This window comes from Hibiscus syriacus, unplaced genomic scaffold (genome assembly GCF_006381635.1).
Source record: "Hibiscus syriacus cultivar Baekdansim isolate YM2019G1 unplaced genomic scaffold, ASM638163v2 tig00110044_pilon, whole genome shotgun sequence".
NCBI lineage: Eukaryota > Viridiplantae > Streptophyta > Magnoliopsida > Malvales > Malvaceae > Hibiscus > Hibiscus syriacus.
The window spans coordinates 1,779,896-1,801,050 of record NW_024062574.1 but is presented as its reverse complement, the minus strand read 5'-3'; the positions used below and the strand labels follow the sequence as shown (position 1 = coordinate 1,801,050).

The window sequence follows — 21,155 nt, the reverse complement described above, 5'->3', positions numbered from 1 at the left end:
AGTTTATTTTCATTTTTCAATTTTGAAACATCATTTTTATATTTTAAAAACAATTTCTCATAATCCGAAGCCAACCCATTATATTCCTCTAATATCTCATCATAGGATAAATCATCAAAATCATATGAGTTAGAGGTTGCCTTAGAATCTTCCCCGAATGCCATCAAGCACAAGTTTGCTACTTCTTGTTCCTCTTCATCAGAACCTTCTTCATCGCTCCATGTAGCCACATGAGCCTTGTGCTTATTCTTTGATTGACACTTTCTCTTTAATTGTGGGCAATCATATTTGACATGCCCCAACTTTTTGCATTCATAGCAAATGATCGGGTCCTTCTCTTTTGGTTCATTTTTGAGGCCTTCATTTCGTTTGAATTTTCTCCCTCGATAAGGTCTCATCATTTTTCTGAACCGTTTGGCAAACAATGCCATTTCCTCATCATCGTCATCTTCATCCGAATCACTCTCATCTTTAGTGGATTTAAGAGCAACTCCAATATTTTTCTTTTTCTCCTTCTCCTTTGGTGTCTCTTCAATCTTATCAAGGTCCACCTCATCTTCAAGCATCATTTCATGAGTGAGGAGTGAACCGATTAGCTCTTCAAGAGTTAAGGACGTTAGGTTCTTAGACTCGATGATTGTCTTCTTCTTTGATTGCCACGATTTTGGAAGAGAGTAGACTAACTTCCTCACAAGCTTTTCATTTGAAATGATCTCTCCATATGATTTGAGACCATTGACAATCGTTGAGAATAAATCCGTCATAGCTTTGATATCTTCATTTGGTTTCATCCTGAAATTTTCATAGCTATGCGTTAGAATACTAATTTTATATTTCTTTATCTCATCGGTACCTTCATGAGTGACTTGAAGTTTGTCCCATATTTCTTTGGCGGCTGTACAAGATGAAACTCTTCCGTATTCATCTGGTCCAAGAGCACAAAATATAATATGGATGGCTTTGGAGTTGAGCTGGAATATTTTTGTCTCTCATTCACTCCACAATCTTGGATGAGTGAGAGGCTTGATGCATCATTCTTCTACGACATTTCATGCTCCCATGTCACTTGCTTGAATGAAGTACATCATCCTATTTTTCCAATAGGCATAGTTAGCCCCATTGAAGAAAGGAGGCTTGTTGACGGGCATCGAATCGAGACCGAAGTCAAAGTTTGAAGCGGAGGCCATTGATTATCGATATAACTCTTCCCGAATGGACTCAAGAGGCGATTAAACCTTCAAATGAGTTAGGCTCTGATGCCAATTGTTGAGTTAATCGATCGATGGAACCGACCAAGAGGGGTGAATTAGCAATAAAAAATTTGGTAGAAGCTTTTGCAGAAAATTGAAAGTAATTGCACAACGATTTAGAGTGGTTCGACTTTCTCAACCAAAGTCTACGTCCACTACCTTAGCTATCCACACTAAGGATTTTCCACAAATTCACTAATTTGTCTTTCTTTTGAGGACAAAGAGTAACCTTACAAACCCTCAAGAATTATACCCCAAATTCTTGAGAACACTCTCTCCCAAAGAGAATAATACAAATTTGCAAACTTACAAGGAAATCCTCACAAGGTAGATTGTTTGCACAATTCTAGAACAAATAAAAGAACACTCAAGAATGAATACAATTGAGCACAATAAGTGTTCTTGAAAGCAAAAATGAATATTGAATGAAAAATAGGCTTGAAATGCTAAAACTTGAGGTTTGATGCTTTCTCTTTGATTCTCTCTTGATTCTAGTTGCTTAATGTTTCTTATTATTGATCAATGGCTTCTAAGTTTGCTTAAATACACCTTGAATCACTTCTGAACGTTGGGGATCATTAATGAAGTTTTTGGGGCCGTTTAAGTGTGAAAACAATTAATATTTCTGCTTGGAGCATGGGGGGAATCGGTACCCCTCATGGGGAATCGGTTTCCTAAGTGTAAAATTCAAATATTTCGACCGTTGACCAGTGGGGGGAATCGGTTCCCTCCGAGCATACTGGAATTCTCGGAGCCAAACCATTCAGGGGGAATCGGTTCCCTCTGAGCAATCTGGAATTTTTGGCTTTGAAATGGTTCGAAATATTTTGTAAAATCGTTTTGAAATTATTTTAAGATTAAAACTTAATTTTACACTTGAGTAAGGATTTAAAATGAACTTTGAAATACTTTGAGTAATAATTTGATATTCGATTTAATATATCGAATATGCTTAGAAAAATTATTTTCAAAATTAAAATTCTTTTAATTTAATTTGTTATATCGAAACATCAAAATGTTTTCAACAATAAATAAAAATATAAAATAACAAAAAAGTAAAAATAATCATAACGGGACCAAATTGGAAGGAAAACCAGATTGTAGGGTCAAATTCGAAGTCAAGTGAAGGGCATAATGAGAAATTAAGAGGATAATGCGCGTTTTAAAAATCAAAGGGACTGAAATGAGTATTAACCCTATTTAATTGGAAAACACGCGGGTCAGAGCCTCGGGTCGGGCTAACACGCGGATCCAATGGGTATTATGGGTCGAGTATTTAACTTAAAAAAATTAAAAAACTTCATTTGCTCTCTCATTTACACGAGAGCCTCTCCTGTTCTCCCATTTCTCTCCGCCTTGTTCTTCATAAACGAAGAACACATGCGACATTTTCCAGAAACCGGCCATTGGCCTCCTCTCGCCGCCTCGTTGCCGCCGTTCATCGGTGGCAAAACCCGATTTTTTCTTTGTTTTCCAAAGCTTTTTAAATCTAGTTTTCAAAAATCAAAATATTTTTTATAAAAAATGAGCCTCGGGGGCTAGATCTACAAAAGAAGATCCCGACCAAGCCCCTCCGTTCATCGGTTAAAAACGCTCTCTTTGGGTTTCTTTCGAACCAAAGCACAACAAAGACACAAGACAAGAAAAAACAACATGCAAAGGTATGAACTGTTTTACCTTTCATTTCGAAATATTTGCAAGAAACCTTCGAAATGACTCTGAATGTTTGGTTGTGATTTGCTAGTAATTTTGCTTGTATTCAGTATGAAAATCCGTAGTGTTATAATGGGTTCTGATTACATCTATTTATACTCTAAAAAATAACCTATTTTTAGAGTCCTAACATGATTACAACACTGATTATTCGCTATCTTCGTGGGTTGTTTGGTGAGATTGGTGTTATAACTGCTTCGAGATAGTTGGTGTGAAATGCGGCCGAGGGAAACGTGAAGGACAAGGGGTCTTCGGCGTGGAGTAGTCTTCAGCGTGTGATGCGACCTGGGGTGAGAACCGAATGGAAAGCTAGGGTTTCTGGAAACCTTTACGTGTTGTGGACCGTTGGATCACACCTTGATCCAACGGTTTCCATTGTTGGCGGCTGGGAAAAGAGTGGAGTGTGCTAGGGTTTCTGAAAACCCTAACCTGTTGTGGGTCTGGACTATTAGGCATTGTTGGGCCTGATACAAAATGTAAAACGTGTTAATAGAATAATAATATTTATGCAATATATAAATAAATGTTTATTTCAGTCACAACAAGTGTGTCTACAATTATATTATCTAACTTTTTAGGAAAAATACATTTAACATATAATTAGTATATCAAACTTATAATTTAGAATAATTTTCATAAGTATCATATTTATTTATATAAAACATAAAATAATATTAAAAATTGATATTGTGATCTCGAGATAAATATATCGTTTTCGGTGCACCGTGCATAAGATTCATTTCTTTAATTACTCAAAGCTATGTATTATTTAAAATAAATATATTTTTATAATAATGTTTTTCACCTTATAAAATTATAAATAACTAATATATTAAATATTAAAAAATAAATAATTTTAAATATTAAAATTTATTAATATTTTATTAAATCAAACTCTTTGTATATTATTATTATATTTATGATTTTGAGTAAAACAAAAAGAATAAGAATTGAAATGGGTTCATATGAAAAGAATTCATTGTTCTAAGGATATTCTTGTCCAAAGGGGTGTAAATTGTGTATTACCTAAGAATTTGGATGTAATGATATTTCCACCATTTTAACCAGAAAATGTTACTATCAGTAATAAGTTATTACATGGTAATAATTTTTTCTTTGAACCAAACATGAGAATGCAATTCCGGAAAATATTATTCTCTAAGTTAATGATATTTTTCGCGAACCAAACGCTCTCTTATTATTTTAATTTTCTCTAATTATTATTAGGATATATTTAGATATTTTTCTTAAAAAAATCCAATTTCAAACGTGATAAAGTATAAGAGCTTTGAATATATTTTAATTAAATGTATATAATTAGTGAAATGAATTGCCTATCCAACTCAGTTGGTAGAGCGCAAGGCTATTAACCTTGTGGTCGTGGGATCGAGTCCCACGTTGGGCAATTTATAATTGCTGGAGGTCTTCCACGGAAGTTGCTCTCAACCTAGCGTTGGGGGCAGTCTACTACCATACATCCCTTTACCCCATTACATAATATGGGAATAGGATTAGCTAATTTTATATAATTAGTGAAATGTAAAATATATATATATATACATGCAAGTTGAACAGTGACATATCAAAAGGGATCAAGCCGTGTTGAGAAAGGATGCTAAAGCCCCCTTTAGGATTGATACAAGTCCTCAACTTCTTAAAAAAATACAAATGATTCATTTAATTAGTTAATTATTACAAATAAGTCACTCAATCAATCTGTCATTAAAATCAAATTCATCAATTGTAATAATTAGATCACTTAACTTCAATTATAATAATTAAATAATTTAATTTATCGATTATTATAACCAAATTATAATTGAGTGACTTGTGATATAATTGCATATTAAAAAATAATTAATATATATAACAGACAAAATGGGAAAAAATAGAAACAAAACATTTATATATATATATTTAATACCAATCTATTATTACATGAAGAGAAAAATAAGAATTGCTGTCCTTGGCTCTCGGATTTTCCATGAGCACTATTATTATATTCTATATCATTTTCATTAAAATTATTTAAGGATTAAGTGTGTAATTATACCAAAATGACTTCCAAAAACTTTATCCCAAGTTATTGGGAATCGAATGTACTTATAATAATCATTTGTTACACAAAGATTAGACTATGAATGATATTACTACTTGCAAAATTCACAAACATTGTTATCCCAAGCAACAAATATGTCTCCAAGGCCGGCTTCTAGATCCGACCACCGCCCTTCCTCAAACTCCACCGTGCCTTCCACCACCTTCACCTCCACCAAAACAAACAACTCCGCAATCTCCACCACCTCCACCGTAAGAACCACCCTCCCTTTCCCTAACCCCAACACCCCTCTCTTCCCATTCTCAACTCTGTACCCAATCTCTCCCCAGCCTCCTTCACCCTCTCCATCACACCTTCCAACTCCATTGATGTCCTATACCTCTTCTCCTTCCTATTCACCTCTTCAAAAAGACCAGACAAATCCAACCCAGAAGACAATGATATTATGTCAAAAGCATTAACCCCATTACAGATCATCTCATGTTTCAACTTCCTGCCCTGTAACAAACTGTCCTGTTCCTTGTTCGATGAAGCGTACGCAATTAGAGATTTCTTAAGCAATGGTGTTTCCATTAACTTCACCAAGCTCATTCTCGTGGAAGGATTGGGATCCAAAAGCTTCCGTATGATGGTTTTCGCTGGCTTTGATATCCAAGATGGAAACTCGAATTCCCTACGATGGATCTTTTTATACATACCCACTAAATTACTGTCATCGAAGGGTAATTTTCCGGCCAGCAAAACGAACAGAATCACCCCACAAGACCAAGCATCGGCCTTGGAACCGTCGTAGCCTTTCATCCGGACAACCTCGGGAGCCGTGTAAACCGGTGTTCCACAAGCCGTGTGTAAAAGCCCGTTGTTTAGCTGCTCCGGGAGAGCCGAGAGACCAAAGTCCGAAACTTTAAGGTTTCCGTTTTGGTCTAACAAGAGATTTTGCGGCTTCAAATCACGGTGGGCGACGCCGTTTTGGTGACAGAAATGGAGGGCGGAAACGAGTTGGGTAAAGTACCTACGAGCGGAGGTTTCGGTCAATCGGCCTCGGCGTAAAACTTTGGCGGAAACTTCACTGATGATCCTCGGTTCCATGGAGGCGTCCACCGTTTTCGTCTTGTCTATAATCTTAATCGCCACGACGTTGGTGCTGTCGTCGAGTAAAGTCGCCTCGTGAACCTTGGCAAAGCTTCCATGTCCCAACAAACGACCCAACTGATACTTTCCCAAGAGTATGCTGCCGGTGGGCGTTTTGGTTCGGGTGATTCTTATCGGCGGTGGCGATGGAAGTGGTGGTGGTGGTGAATCATGCTGTGACGGTGACGGTGGAAGGGGCGGAGGAGGCCCCAATGGCATGGTACTAGTGGTGCTAAAAAAGAGAGTTTGAGACCAAAAGGGATGATTGGGGACAAGTAGGCTTATTATTAAATATGGAGAGAAGTTGGATTCGCCCTGAACTTTATTATTGGGTAAATCCATCATTAGTCTTGAATTATAATTAAATAATTATTTTGGTCATTATATTTTTTAAATTTAAAATATTTATTAAATTGTTATAAAAAATTAATTTAATATTATAATATTTTAAATATGATAAATTTAATAACTTCTTAAATAATTTTAAAGGCATCAGAAGCTCTTATACTTTAGAAAAAAAATTAATGTGGCTCACGTATTATTTTTTTCATTGTGTCCCTCAAACTAAAAAAAAACTCAATGTTTTTCGTCGTTTGACCGTTATAGTAATAACATGACATTTCACGGTACTGACGTGACGGTCCACGGTGTTGATATGACAATCTACGGTGATTGATAATGTGACGAATAACATGACAGATATGCTAAATTGATAACTCAAACATGACATATTGATTGCCAGGTTAGCACCAAGAACTGTCATGTTACTGTCGTAACGGTCAAACGACGAAAAATATTGGTCAAAGGATAACATTGAGTTTGTTTTCTGAGTTGGAGGGTCACATTGAGAGAGAAAAACAATACAAGGGTCACATTATTTTTTTCCAAAAGTACAGGGACCTCTAATGTACTTTAACCTTTGTTATTATTTCTTAATTCACCTTAATTAATGACCAACGGGACTACGTACAATAATTATTGTAAATCAAACCCCCCCCCCCACCCCCACAACGTTTGTTCAAGGAAATATTCGTTTTTGCTTTCAAGTCTATTATATAGGCACGTAAGAATAGATTTTGTTAAATCGTTACAATTTTAAAAAAATAAAAATAAAAATATTCAAGTTTAGACACATGTACATGTACATAATCCAACGGTTGTAAATTCCATAGAAAAATAAATAAATTATAAAAAAATATTTTTATCAAAAAATAATTTGATTTGTCCTCTCAAAGTGGAGTATTCAACAACAAATAACCCATTATAAGCCAATTTGCTAACGAAAAGCAAAATTAAAGATAATTATCTGCCTTAATTAAATGATAAATCCAAGTCCGGAATACATTCATCACATAGCAAAAATATATATTTATATTAAATATCTTTTAATTACCTTCTATAAAATAAATTCATTTAACAATATTATAAAAAATTAAAAAATATTTAAACATATATTAACTTATAATAATCTCAAACTATTTAAAGAAAATAAAATTAGACGAACTACAGTTAAGTCATTAATCTAAAATATTTTATTTGAATTTGATTGAATATTTTCTATAGATTAGATAAGTACATAATTATATTTAAAGTTATATTTGATTAGACTTCTAAATGAAAAAAATATACTTTAAGATATTATATTATTGGGTGATTACGTGTTTAGTTTAAATTATCAGTTTAGATTCGTTTTAGTATTTAAATTTTTATTTTTTTAAAAACTATACATGATATTTTATTTTTATTTCATTTTAATACCTCGTTAAAATCTCAGCATTAAATTTTAAAAATAAATAAATAATTAGGTACTAAAATAAATAATTAGGTCGCATTTATGGTGGCTTCTTAGAGTCACCGCCTCACGGGATGCGCGCACACGCGCACCACCAAGATATCGGCTGTCGACAGCTCGCCGTTGCATCCTTTTGCAAGATTCGAACCAAAATATCGGCTGTCGTTTTCATCGATCAACTTTCCTCCAACTTTAATGAACACACACCACGCCGCGTTTACTTATCAAGATTATTTGTACCATCAAAGTTAATCTTATTATTATTCGATATCACAATCAGGGTCGTGGCTAGGTTGTCGGGGGTCTGTGCAAATTCTTAAAAGTGGTCTCTATTTTTTAGATATATTCGATTTCGGGACAACAATAGTAACGTTTTTTTGACAAACGCCGCAATAGGTCCATCTATAATAACGTTTTTTCCAATAAAAACCATAATAATAGTGACGTTTTTTTAAAAAACACCGTAATAAATTCATCTATAGTAGCGTTTATTGGAAAAACGCCACTATAGTTATACTTTTTTGGGGCCTTTATTTTTTGGGGGCATGCACGGTCGCCCATCTCGCACCTCCCCAATCACGACACTGATCACAATCTATTGCAACTATTATAATTTTAAGTACTAAAGATGTCGTTCTTCTTATTAAAAGTTACAAAATGATCTTATGATTATATAATGTTACTTTGTTAAGTTTATCGACTATCAGAAATTACAAAATGATTAGTCGATTATTTATTATGTTTCAAACTATTCTTTTTATGTTAAAAATTTAACAGTCATCTAACTTAGATGTTAACATTATGACTGATGTTAACATGTGATATTTGTAAAAAAATAAATTTTATCTTATTGATGTGTCGTTTATCTCTTTGTTGATTGCCGACTACAAGTATATTTTATTGTTTTTTCTTTTCTTTTCTTGTATCTCTATCTTTTTTTCATTTTCAATAAGTCTACTTATATGACATGTTTTTTCTACCTTTATTACACGTTTTTATAATAAAATAATATTTATTTATGTAATTTATTGATTAATTCAGTTTTTATAATATTATTTAAATGTATGAAATAATCAAACTTAAATGTCTTCTTCTATAATTAAACTTGTGCAGTATATTAGAAAAATAGTATATTAACAACTCCGACTAAATTAAAAGAAAGTAGAACACTCTTGAAGAGTATTGTATTTGTATGGCGGTGCATGTTGACACGTTGATGCATTTGTCATGAGGAGTAGTAAAAGCATGGGTTGGTGTGCGGTGCGGTGGTACAACGCAGTTGGACTTCAACCGGACGGCTTAAAACGTGCCGTATAACAAGCAATAACCTCGCTGCTCACTTCCGCTGGACCCACGGTGCGTCTGCGTTCAAAAAATCACCTACCGTTTAATAAATCCGAATTTATTTAAAAAACTGAAATTTTGTTTTATTTGATGATTGATAATTTATTTATTTTATTTCATTCCATTAGATTTATAAATTTTAGTTTAGGAGGTAAAGTACATTGACGGTGGAGATTAATTCAAGTGGTATACAGTTTAATATCGCTTAAGTAATATCTTGTGTTTGAGTCGTTATGTATACAAAAAAATCTTCGCTGGAAGACTCACCCATCAAAATCAAATGTGCGATGTGAGTCAATTCGAATTAGTGAATATGAAACCCTAGAATAAAGAGGGCAACAAAAAAAATACAAAAATAGTCCTTTAACTACTTTGTTGAGTCTCTTGACTATTAGAAGTTATGCAATAGTCCCTCGACTATAGGAAGTTGCTTTGTTGAGTCCTCTAAAAATTAAAAGTTATAAAATAATCATCTAACTATTCATAATCACCTAATTTTTAATAGTTAGGGCTCAACAAAACAATACCTTGTAATGAAGGATTATTTTATATTTTTTAATAATTAGGGGACTCAATAAAATAACACCCTATAGTCAAGGGACCATTTATATAGTTTACCCTTTAATTTATTGGTATGGACTTATGACTTATTTTTGGTCCAATTTGCTCTTAGTACCTATACTCTTTGCACATTCAAATTTAATCCTTATACTTCTAATTCTAAGAATTTAATAATTAACTGCAATCATTTTGAGAACATTAGGCCATTGTTTGAGCGTATACGAAAATGTTATTTGAATAAATTTTAAAAATTAGGCCCTTGTTTAACTATTTTGAAAGGTTAAACTCGTATTATGTGAGAAATCCGAAACAAATAGGTACATATTTAAGTATTTTGCTGAAGTAAAGGGGACAAATCTCATATATATGATGGTTTTAGGGACTGAATGTATAATTAGACCTTTCCTTCCTTAGAAGAAAACCCCAAATAGAATAAAATAAACTTGTACGACTAATAGCTGTCATGCCAACCTTCCATGTATATCTTGAAACGTGCTTTTATCGCTTTGATTATTAAACAATTAATTATATAGGAAAATCATTGATAATAATATATTATCTCTTCAATCCAACACTTGGCACGTTAATCTTAATCTAATGTTTAATTTGTTGCCTCAATGCCACCATTTCATATTTGATTATGATTTTTAAAATTAAAAATTGATAATCAAATTATTAAGATTCATAATCATCTTACCCAAACTTTAAAAGATACATATATAATCAAATTAGATGACAATTATAAAGACACAAATTTTGAATCACAAGAAGTAAATGGTAGGTATGATTTTTTTAAAAATGAAAGTATAGGTACTGAAATGGATCAAAACTGATAGTTTAGGTACTAAACGGTTAAGTTTTGAATTACGGGTACTAAAATGAACAAAAAATTAAACGTTATGTATGGTTTTTTAAAATTAAAATTCTAGGTACTAAAAAGGGCCAAAACTGATAGTTTAGATATTAAATGCATAATTTACCGTAAAATTAATCCATATAAAATACAAATGGAATGTAACTTAAATATAATTCTGAAAAAAATTAACATGTGATAGATTATTTTTATTTTATGGTTGGATTGGATTAGATATTAAATATCTAAGAATTAATGTTTATATTTATTTTAAATTTAATGTAAATAATAATTAGAATATCTTAACCTAACTATTATATGAATTTAAAGTACATGAATTCATAAAAAATAAAATATTTATAATTATATAAATTGACACTATTCACTATCATCCAAATAAGAATTTTAGGAGATGCACTTTCATGATGGAGTTTGGGGTGCCCAATATCAAAAGGTTTTTTTTTGGCCCAATAAGGATAACGGATTTTTTATTTAGCCCATTAGGGCATCTCGGTTTATATTTTGGAATCTACGACATTTTCTACAGTGTTATTGGAACTCATCATACCGAGGTGATGAGTTCCAATAAAATATATTTTTTATTAAAATCTACCACATCTAAGTAAAAAGTTAGAATAAAAAATATTTTTTATTGAAACTCGTCACCTCGACATGACGAGTTCCATGTCACTGTAGAAAATACTATAGATCCCAAAATACATTTTTATTTGCCCTATTAGGCTAAATAAAAAGCTCATATACCTTACTAGGCCAATTTTGCCTTAAAGGGTAGCATTGGTCATTGCATTTGATGAATTAGGAACATTGGGTTGCCCAGTATTATCAAGGGTTAGTTACTTGTTTAGTACATAAACTATCAATTTTAGTTTGTTTTAATACTTAAACTTTAAATTTTTCAAAACCATAACTAAAATTTAGTTTTTGTTTCATTTTAGTACACTTTCAAATTTTAATGTTAAGTTTTGAAAAAATTTGAAAGTTTAGGTACTGAAATGAACCAAAATTGATAATTCAGGTACTAAACAAGTTAAGATTTTAACGGTAGGTACTAAAATAACACAAATCAAAATCACCTAAAAGAAAATTCTATTTTAAAATAAACTCAAAGAGTCAAAGTTATTAATGCATTGAACCCTAAATTATGTAGGAAAATCTTAGTATTGACTAACAAGATACCATAGAAGATGACAAAGATTTCTCAATCAGGCTGCCAATAATATAATTCCTATAGGGCAAGCTATTAACCCCAACAAGAAATGTGCATGGTGATTGCACAAAGGTGTAATGTTAGTTGATTTCGTGTTTAGGGTTATTTCTTGCAAAACAATTTCCCCTCAAATTTAGGGACAAATCTTTATCCCCCTAAGCCACCCTCACCACCAACACCAATTATAAAAATGATTACTATTTTTTGAATTAATAATTGGTATATGATCTATTGACCGACTAATCCATATTAAGTTTTGCATAGGCCTATTATGAGGATGACCCTCCCAACCCAGTTTACTTAATTCATACGCAAACGCCATGATTCGAAACACTTACTTTACTTAAGAAATCTAGTGTCTCATCCTGCATTATTGGTAAAATGATTAATATTTAGTATACAAGTTAAAATATTATTTACATTTTTTTAATTTTATGGTGGATTATAATGATTCATATTTAAATTTTGGTCATCGAAATCAAAAATTCATTAAAATTATTATCATTAAGAAAAATTCTCGTTTTGATCACTTAACTGTTAATTTATTAACAACAACTAATGTGACATATTCGCATGTCAATGACAATTGAGTAAACATGTTCCAATTTATTTAAAAAAAAATGATGTGTGAGCAACTGATTCAGTTGTTGTTGACACGTGGATGTGTCACGTCTATTATTGTTAATGGTTTAATAATTTAGTCACTATAACAATTTTTTTCCCTTAACGATTATCGTTTTAATGAAATTTTTTCGATTTTAATGATTAAAGGGTAAGTATCCGATATATCCCTATCGGTGAACTAAATTTTTTTTATTATCGATATATCAATTAATTATCTAAAATTATTTTTATTACGATAAATGAAAAATACAAAAATATTAGGCTTAACAAATATTTAAATTTTGTGTTAAAATGAGTATTTCTTGTAAGGTTTGAATGTGAGTAGGTGTTTGGTTAGAAGTTTGAGCATTAAATAAAGGATATGATTTTAAATTTTTTAAATAAAGCTTGTTCGATTACCTTATCAACCAAGAACAAAGCCTCTAACTTTGACAATGAATTTTAAAGATAAAATGTCGAATTCCATGAAACATCCCTCTATTGTTCATTTTTCGTAAATTTAGTCCTTCAACTATAATTTAATTGCTATTAAGTCTCTATTTCTCGAGACGTGTATTTTCAGTCCCAATGTTAGGCACACCATATAAAAATGTCAAGGGGTTTTAAAAAAGTTACCCGCATTAAATTATTCGACGAAATTAATAAGTTTGGAAGTACACATTCGAAAAAATTGATAAGTTAGAAATAACCGAACTATATTAGAGGGACCAAATTCATAAATAAAGCATAGTATATGGATCTTTTGTAGAATTAGACCTTAAAATTGATGTCTGATGAAAAGGAGAGGACTTTAGCTTCAAAGTCAAAGAGGAGGCAGCTGTTACCAGTTATCTGACACGTGTTCTTTTTACTATATTTTTGTTGTTTGGTCCTTTTAAATACTAAAATACCCTTAATATGGCGTAGGAAAAAATTGGTCAAATAATTTTTCAGCCCTTGTATTATATCTAAGTTACGAGTCTTGTCTCTATACTTTTCTTAGTACATAAATTTTGATTTTATGCAATTATATACATGAAGTTTTTGTTATACATGAGATGTCCTTAGAAATATATCAATTAGTCCAAAGGAAAGAAAAGTTCCTACATGAATGATTAAAGTGGTCCATTAATTTTCTAAATAAATTCGGCATGTCATATATAAATGTATCGAGTAGATCTTTGCATTTAGATGGTTATCTCTAATTTGATTTTAGGGTTGATTGATCACTTATGTTTGTGTTTTGTTCAATTATTCTCATTGAATAAAAAAATAATATATGGTCATTTTCGTTTTTATTTAATTAAGATATGATCACTTCCGTTTATTTAATTAAAGCGTGGTCACCACGTGTTAACTATCGTTAACAATTAGTAGATTAGGTGACGTGAGGAAAAGTGGACAAAACACAAACATAAGTGATCAATCATGTAATTAACCCTTGATTTTAATATCTAGTTCAGCTTATTTTTTATGATTAATCTAGAGTAAGTACAAGACAATATTTGCTCAAAGATAAACTCTCAACCTTTCAACATTTAACGCTCACACCCCTGGCATCTATAATGCTCGAATTCGGGTCCTTAGGGAATAACAACAATTCTTTTACCTCGAAAGCCACTTGGTTCAATCCTACCTACCCCACCTACTAAGGCGATTGACATGAAATAAAACAGGCAAAGGGTCAATCTAATATCACTTGTCACAAGTTCATTATCCTATTCTTAAAAGACATGTTCGATAGGATATGTAACGTCACCACTTCTATACTCCAAAACTTTCCTTTTCCTTTCTAATGTGAGATTAATGTCTCTCACCTTTTTAAGACATGACATTGAATAATTTTTTTAAAAAAATTATATTATATTTCGATTCAATTTGCAAACTTTTTAGACATTTTTAAAAGTCACAATGTAATTACATGATAATTCTATTACTTACCCTAGTCATTGCACTCATATGTAATTGCAAAATATTTTAGTTCCATAAACATATTGGATTAGAAGAGCGTAATTACATCTCAATTCTCTGTCTTATTTAGTAGTATAAATTATTATTACACAAGTATATATTTGTTCACCAACATATTTTCCAATCGAGACTAAATTGAAATATATGATTTTTTTAAAAAAACATTTACTAAAATGATCCTTTAACATAGGTGGCCCAAGTTGTTCACCAACAAATTATGTCATTCTAACACTAAGTCACTATTCATTTGAACAAGTTGACCAAGTTGTAAACCCTAAATCCCATGAATTCAAGTCATACAACAACACAAGAGAGGGCAAACATGGAATTTCTACCTTAAAAGAAGCCAAAAAAAAAATAAAAATTATTATTATTATTAAAAAAATATTTCAATATATAAATACAAAATTATTATTTTTTACAAAAATACACCAGAGGTCCCTATACTTTTAAAGAAAAACCAATGTGACCCCTGTATTATTTTCTCTCTCATTGTGATCCATCAACTCAATAAAAAGGCCCAATGTGGGCCTTTTGACCAACTTTTTTCATCGTTGACTGTTACAGTTGTGCTAGTTTACGTGTTGACATGACGATTCACGGTGCTAACGTAGTAGTTCATCTGTCATGTTTGAGTTATCAATTTGGCCCAGCTGCCATGTCATCCACTATGTTAATCTGTCACATTGGATTGTCACGTCAGCATTGTGAACTGTCACGCCAACGTTGTGAACTGTCACGCCAACGTTGTGAACTGTCACGTCAGTACTGTAACAATCAACAATGAAAAAACATTAATCAAAGGGTCACATTAAATTTATTTTATGAGTTGAAGGACAACATTAAAAAAAATATGATGACCACATTGATTTCTTTTTAAACACAACACCATTGATGTTTTTTGCTTTTTTTTTTTTTTAAGAAAAAAAGAAGCGTAATTTCCCGGTTGTCAAATTCAATGCCAAGGCGTGTTAACAATTAAAAGTTCGTTGGGTAGTTGCATCCTCCCATCTCCCCTCCAAGCTCTTTAAATTTCCCCCTAAACCTCTTCCCACAAACCGCAACTCATTAACCCAAAGTCTTTATTTTCCCACACGAATTCATTTTCTCGGGAAAAGCAAAGTCGAAATCACTCCAAAAGTTTCCATTTTTCTTGATCCTGATCAACTTTCCGATCTGGGTTTTGCTTGAAACTCAATAAAAGTTCAGTTTCACAGCAGAAAGAGATGACAGAAGAGAGTAGAAAAAGCTTGAACCCAGACCCAGTCAAGGTTCAAACAGGCTCTTCGTCGAGCAACAATAATCTCCCAAATTTTCTTCTTTCGGTGAGATTAAAATACGTGAAGCTCGGCTACCATTATTTAATCTCCAACGCCATGTTTTTACTGCTGGTGCCGCTCTTGTGCATTGCTTCGGCTCATCTCTCGACGCTCAAACTCAACGATTTCGTTCAACTATGGGACCAGCTCAAGTTCAACCTGGTCTCGGTGACTCTTTGTTTAGGCCTTTTAGTGTTCTTAGCCACGCTTTACTTCACCAGCCGTCCGAGAAAAGTTTACCTGGTGGACTTCGCTTGTTACAAGCCCGAACCCGAACGCACCTGCACCAGGGAAATCTTCATGGAGAGGTCCGGTTTGACCGGGAGTTTCACCGATGAGAACTTGGCTTTTCAAAAGAAGATACTCGAGAGGTCCGGTTTGGGACAGAAGACGTACTTGCCGGAGGCGGTGTTGCGCGTGCCGCCGAACCCGTGTATGGCGGAGGCGAGGAAGGAGGCCGAGACGGTGATGTTCGGTGCCATTGATGAGTTGTTGGAGAAGACCGGCGTCAAGGCTAAGGATATTGGTATCCTTGTGGTGAATTGCAGCTTGTTTAATCCCACACCCTCGCTTTCGGCCATGGTTGTTAATAGGTACAAGCTTAGAGGCAACATTTTGAGCTATAATTTTGGTGGAATGGGGTGCAGTGCCGGTCTCATTTCTATTGACCTTGCTAAACAACTCTTACAGGTATACATTTTCATTTTCGATGTCCGATAATCATATTAAACTTCGAGTATATGAATCGAGAAACTCGACTATCAAATTTTATGTTCGTGATAAATGACTTCATGTTGATGCACTTTTTGTTATGAATGAGCCGACCTTCATTTAATATGGGTTCAGTACGTGGGATTTGAACCATAGGGTAAAACATTTTGCATGTATTATAGCACATGTGCTTGTGACTGGCAATTGGGTCAAGTAGGTGCGGGTGAATTTATTAGGCTAACCGACTTCAAAGAGTAGATGTATATTATTATCATCGAATAAAATTAAAAGGGTTTCGAATACTTAAATGTTATGTTTCGATTGATACAGGTGAATCCTAGCTCTTATGCCTTGGTGGTTAGCATGGAGAACATCACTCTCAATTGGTACTTCGGCAACGACAGATCTATGCTCGTCTCGAACTGCTTGTTCCGTATGGGAGGTGCCGCTATCCTTCTCTCGAACAAGTCGTCCGACCGTCGTCGCTCAAAATATCAACTCATCCACACCGTGCGTACCCACAAGGGAGCCGATGACAAATGCTACAATTGCGTCTTCCAACGAGAGGACGACACCAAAAGGATCGGTGTTTCCCTCTCGAAAGACCTCATGGCGGTCGCCGGAGAAGCCCTGAAAACCAACATCACCACCCTGGGACCGTTGGTCCTTCCCATGTCCGAACAACTCCTGTTTTTCATCACCCTGGTCGCGAGGAAAGTCTTCAAGATGAAGATCAGGCCATACATCCCGGACTTCAAATTAGCGTTCGAGCACTTCTGCATCCACGCGGGAGGCAGAGCCGTTCTCGATGAGCTCGAGAAGAACCTCGAGCTCACCGAGTGGCACATGGAGCCATCGAGGATGACACTTTACAGGTTCGGGAACACATCGAGTAGTTCCCTGTGGTACGAATTGGCTTACTCCGAAGCCAAAGGGAGGATCCGAAAAGGCGATCGGACATGGCAGATTGCATTCGGGTCAGGGTTTAAATGCAACAGTGCTGTTTGGAAAGCTTTGAGGACCATCAATCCAGCAAAGGAGAAGAGTCCATGGATTGATGAAATTGATGAATATCCCGTTTATGTGCCTAAGGTGGCCAGTGTTTCATCTCCACAAAAAACCAATTAATTTTCATAGAGTTTCAGGGACTTGATTAGTAATTAGTGAAATATGATTTATTTTTATTTTTTTACACACGTGTGTTGATTTTAAGATTTATTCCAAGTTTAAGATAAAAAAATTATATATTTCTCTTTTTTATAGTGTTATAAAATCTATTGTTTTATGTTATTAAATATTAAAGATAATTTTAATATATTCTTTTCATTTTTCAAGTTTTAGAGCACTACAAGTCTTCAAATATAAGGGAAGGTGGTTATAAAATAGTGTTTGTTCTAAATATTCTCGATCATTTAACAATAAACGCTTAATCACTCTGCTGTTGACGTTGGTGTTCGAACTCGTGACTTTTAAGAACAACAACGAATCCTTTAACCGCTGAGGTAAGTTGATTAGTGCAACTAATAATAAATTTTAAATACATAGAAAATTTACAATAAAGATTGAATTATTATTTAATTCTATTAATATAATAATAATAGTTCATTTTTTTTGTTGTTCTCTCGGTTTTTAAGGCTTCATCTTGACTAATCCGAAGTAATTCGGGTCGCAGATCTGGCTTTGAAGGGTGAGTCTCCCAGCAGAGATTTTCTGCATACACAAGACTCAAACTCGAAACTTACTTAAATGATATCAAACTGCTTACCACTTGAACTAACCCGATAAATAATAATAGTTCTTTGAGTCATACTAAAATGATCATAAGTGCCTTTAAATATTTATTTTAGATTGAAAATAAATAAATAAATAAAAGGCTTGAACCAAAAGTGAGCATTAGAATTCATACAAGCCTTATATCACTATATCAATGACTTAATTATTAATCCATAATTCACTTTATCGTTATACACATTGTCGTTAGAATTCATACGAGCCAAGTCGATCTCGAATATTGCTGAGTTCGACTCAATTCGAAAACTTGCGAGCTTAAAATTTTTAAACTCCACTCGAACTCGAAATCATGAATTGAAGTTCGAAAAAACTCGTCAAAGCTCGAAATTAAAAAACCTTGAACTTAATTAGATTAAAACTCAAACTCGAATCTAAACCTTAAGGATGCGTTTGGTTCACGGAATGTAAGATTACCAGGGAATAAGATTACTGGAATGTTGTATTTTGTGTTTGGTTGGCTTAGCAGGAATGTAAGATTACCGTGTTTGGTTAAAGGAATAAAAGATTATTAGAATGTATATTTAACTAAATTGTCCTTATTATATATTTGTTTTTTTAACAAGTTGAAAAATATTTATATATTTTCTATAAAAAAAATTAAATTCATAAAATTTATATAATTTTTTTTACAAAATTGAAAATATAAAAAGGTTTAATGAAAGGGTAAAATTTTATTTTAACCCCTAAACTTCATATAAGATTTTAATTATAGACTTTTTTGTAAATTTAAAATAGTTTAAGGATAAATTTGTAATTTAACATTCGTAGAATTTTTATTATTCAATGACAGAATAATGATATTTTTGAAAAAAATAAAAATTTAAGGTCATTTTAGTCCAAAATGTCGGTAATCTAACAATACCTAAGAAAATGGAGGTAATGACATTCCCGATAATATACCCCAAAAAATCCATTATTGGTAATCTTATATTACCGAGAATGGGATTCCCGGGCTAACCAAATGGGGGAATGTAGATTTCATTTCCATGGGAATCCCACATTCCCCCATCCAAATGCCCCCTAAGTACATGAAAACCTTCTACTACATTTAAAAAAAACACATAAATATTAATATTAGAGAAAATAACCTCAGTGACCAAAAATCCCATATATAATATACGATTTTAACCAACTTTTTCCGGATTTGCCAAAATGACCAACAAAATCGCAATGCGATCGCTAATTCGCAACGCAATCTCCATTATCGCAAATACGCGTTGCATTTTCGCAATGCGATAGTTGAAAATCGCGTTGCGATGGTCTACAGTATCGTTGCGATTTTCCCAATTCGCAATGCGAATAAGTAAATCGCAACGCGAATTGGGAAATTCGCAATGCGAATAAGTAAATCGCAACGCGAATTGGGAAAATCGCAATGCGATACTGACTATCGCAATGCGATAATAAAAAATCGCAACGAGATACTTACTTTCGCAACGCGATACTGACTTTCGCAACGCGATTTATTTAGCGCCATTCGTATTAACGCGTATTTTTTTTTTCAAATTCCAAACACGTATTTTTTCTTAATAAATCGGAAAATGAACCGTCCACAGTAATCGCACGCAACTCATAACCTCAAACCCAAAACACACAACACTCAGTCCCATCTCCATCTTTCACTCTCTACGGCGAAATCCGTCCCCATCTCCGAAGATTTCCGTCCCCATCGCCGGCGAAATCCCTCACAACCATTCACAGTCAAAAATCCCTCACAATCATTCAGAAATGGAAAATCAACCTCCGAGGGTTAGTTTTTTTTATTTTTATTTTGAAATTTTTGCATTATTTTAGGTTTTTCATATTGAGATTGATGATAAGTTTACTGGTAATTTCAATAATAGATTAACCATTTCACTTAGATTTCTTATTAAATTCATTCGATTGCTGCCAATACTGCTAAACTGTTTAGCCTGTGAAGTTAGTATTTGTCTTTGTTTTGTCTTTTGGTTGAAGTAATGCAGAAGAAGAATAGTTTCGAGAATGAAAATCGCAAAGCGGAAATAACTATCGCAACGCGAAACCAAAATCGCATTGCGATTTTCATTTCGCGTTGCGATTTTCATTTCGCGTTGCGATTCTCTCGTCGCGATAGTCATTTCGCGTTGCGATTCTCTCATTGCGATAGTCATTTCCGCGTTGCAATTCTCATTATCTCGTTGCGATTTTCATTTCAACCAAAAGACAAAACAATGTTGCAAATTTTAGTTTCAAGAATAAACTACTATTTATGTTTATTGTTTTGTTTTTGGTATATCTTGACAGTGTAATTTTTGGTATATCTAACTTGGTATGTTTATTGTTTTTTTGTAGAAATTTTTTTCGGCTTCATTGACATTAAGGAATAAAGTTAGCCTTGCCACTACAATTGCTTCGAAGCTTTCACCTGCACAAAGAAAATTGTTTGAAGAAACCTGCTTCGGGCCATGGCTGAGAGTACAGCATCCGGGTGGAGATGCTAGTTTGACCCATTTGTGGCTTCAGACCATGACTAGCGATCTACCTGACAGTATACAACGTGGTGAGGAAGAGATATGGTTTCATTTTCCACCGACGTATACTTGTTTTGGGCGGAAGGAGTTCTGCTTAATCACTGGTCTACGATTCGGACACGATGATGTAGGCCGGTACACTCGTCATATCACCCGCCCATCATGGTTATCCAGGGTTTTTCCTGATGAGTCAATAGAGAAGCCGAACTTACACGTCGACGACATGAAGAAATTGTTTAATAAGAAAGATGGTTTTACTCGGATGAATGACGTCGATGTTGTCCGAGTATGCCTTCTACTACTTTTGTATGCCGGCTTTCTAGGCAGAGAGGCCAGA

General features: G+C 33.5%; 1 protein-coding gene, 1 non-coding gene and 1 pseudogene across 3 annotated transcripts; 2 read left to right on the top strand and 1 right to left on the bottom strand.

Annotated features, from left to right (window-relative positions):
- The first annotated feature begins 4,295 nt into the window (after positions 1-4,295).
- Positions 4,296-4,368, top strand: TRNAN-AUU. Its single transcript has one exon. It is a non-coding gene; the product is annotated as a tRNA-Asn (tRNA).
- A 657-nt stretch (positions 4,369-5,025) lies between these two features.
- Positions 5,026-6,406, bottom strand: LOC120213852 (annotated as a pseudogene).
- A 9,180-nt stretch (positions 6,407-15,586) lies between these two features.
- LOC120213851 (3-ketoacyl-CoA synthase 11-like) lies at positions 15,587-17,671 on the top strand. 2 transcript variants are annotated; one of them, XM_039211904.1, is made up of 3 exons: positions 15,623-15,742; positions 15,796-16,514; positions 16,866-17,671. In XM_039211904.1, exons 2-3 carry the CDS (start codon positions 15,882-15,884, stop codon positions 17,661-17,663), a joined length of 1,431 nt encoding a protein of 476 aa, XP_039067835.1. In that variant the 5' UTR covers positions 15,623-15,742; positions 15,796-15,881; the 3' UTR covers positions 17,664-17,671. The 2 variants fall into 2 exon arrangements, with proteins under 2 accessions (XP_039067834.1, XP_039067835.1); XM_039211903.1 differs by having other exon boundaries at positions 15,587-16,514.
- The last annotated feature ends 3,484 nt before the right edge of the window (positions 17,672-21,155 follow it).

Coding starts and splice junctions, on each gene's coding strand:
- LOC120213851 (XM_039211903.1), top strand. CDS start 15,732: ATGACAGAAGAGAGTAGAAAAAGCTTGAACCCAGACCCAGTCAAGGTT. Junction 16,515..16,865: donor TTGCTAAACAACTCTTACAG/GTATACATTTTC, acceptor CGATTGATACAG/GTGAATCCTAGCTCTTATGC.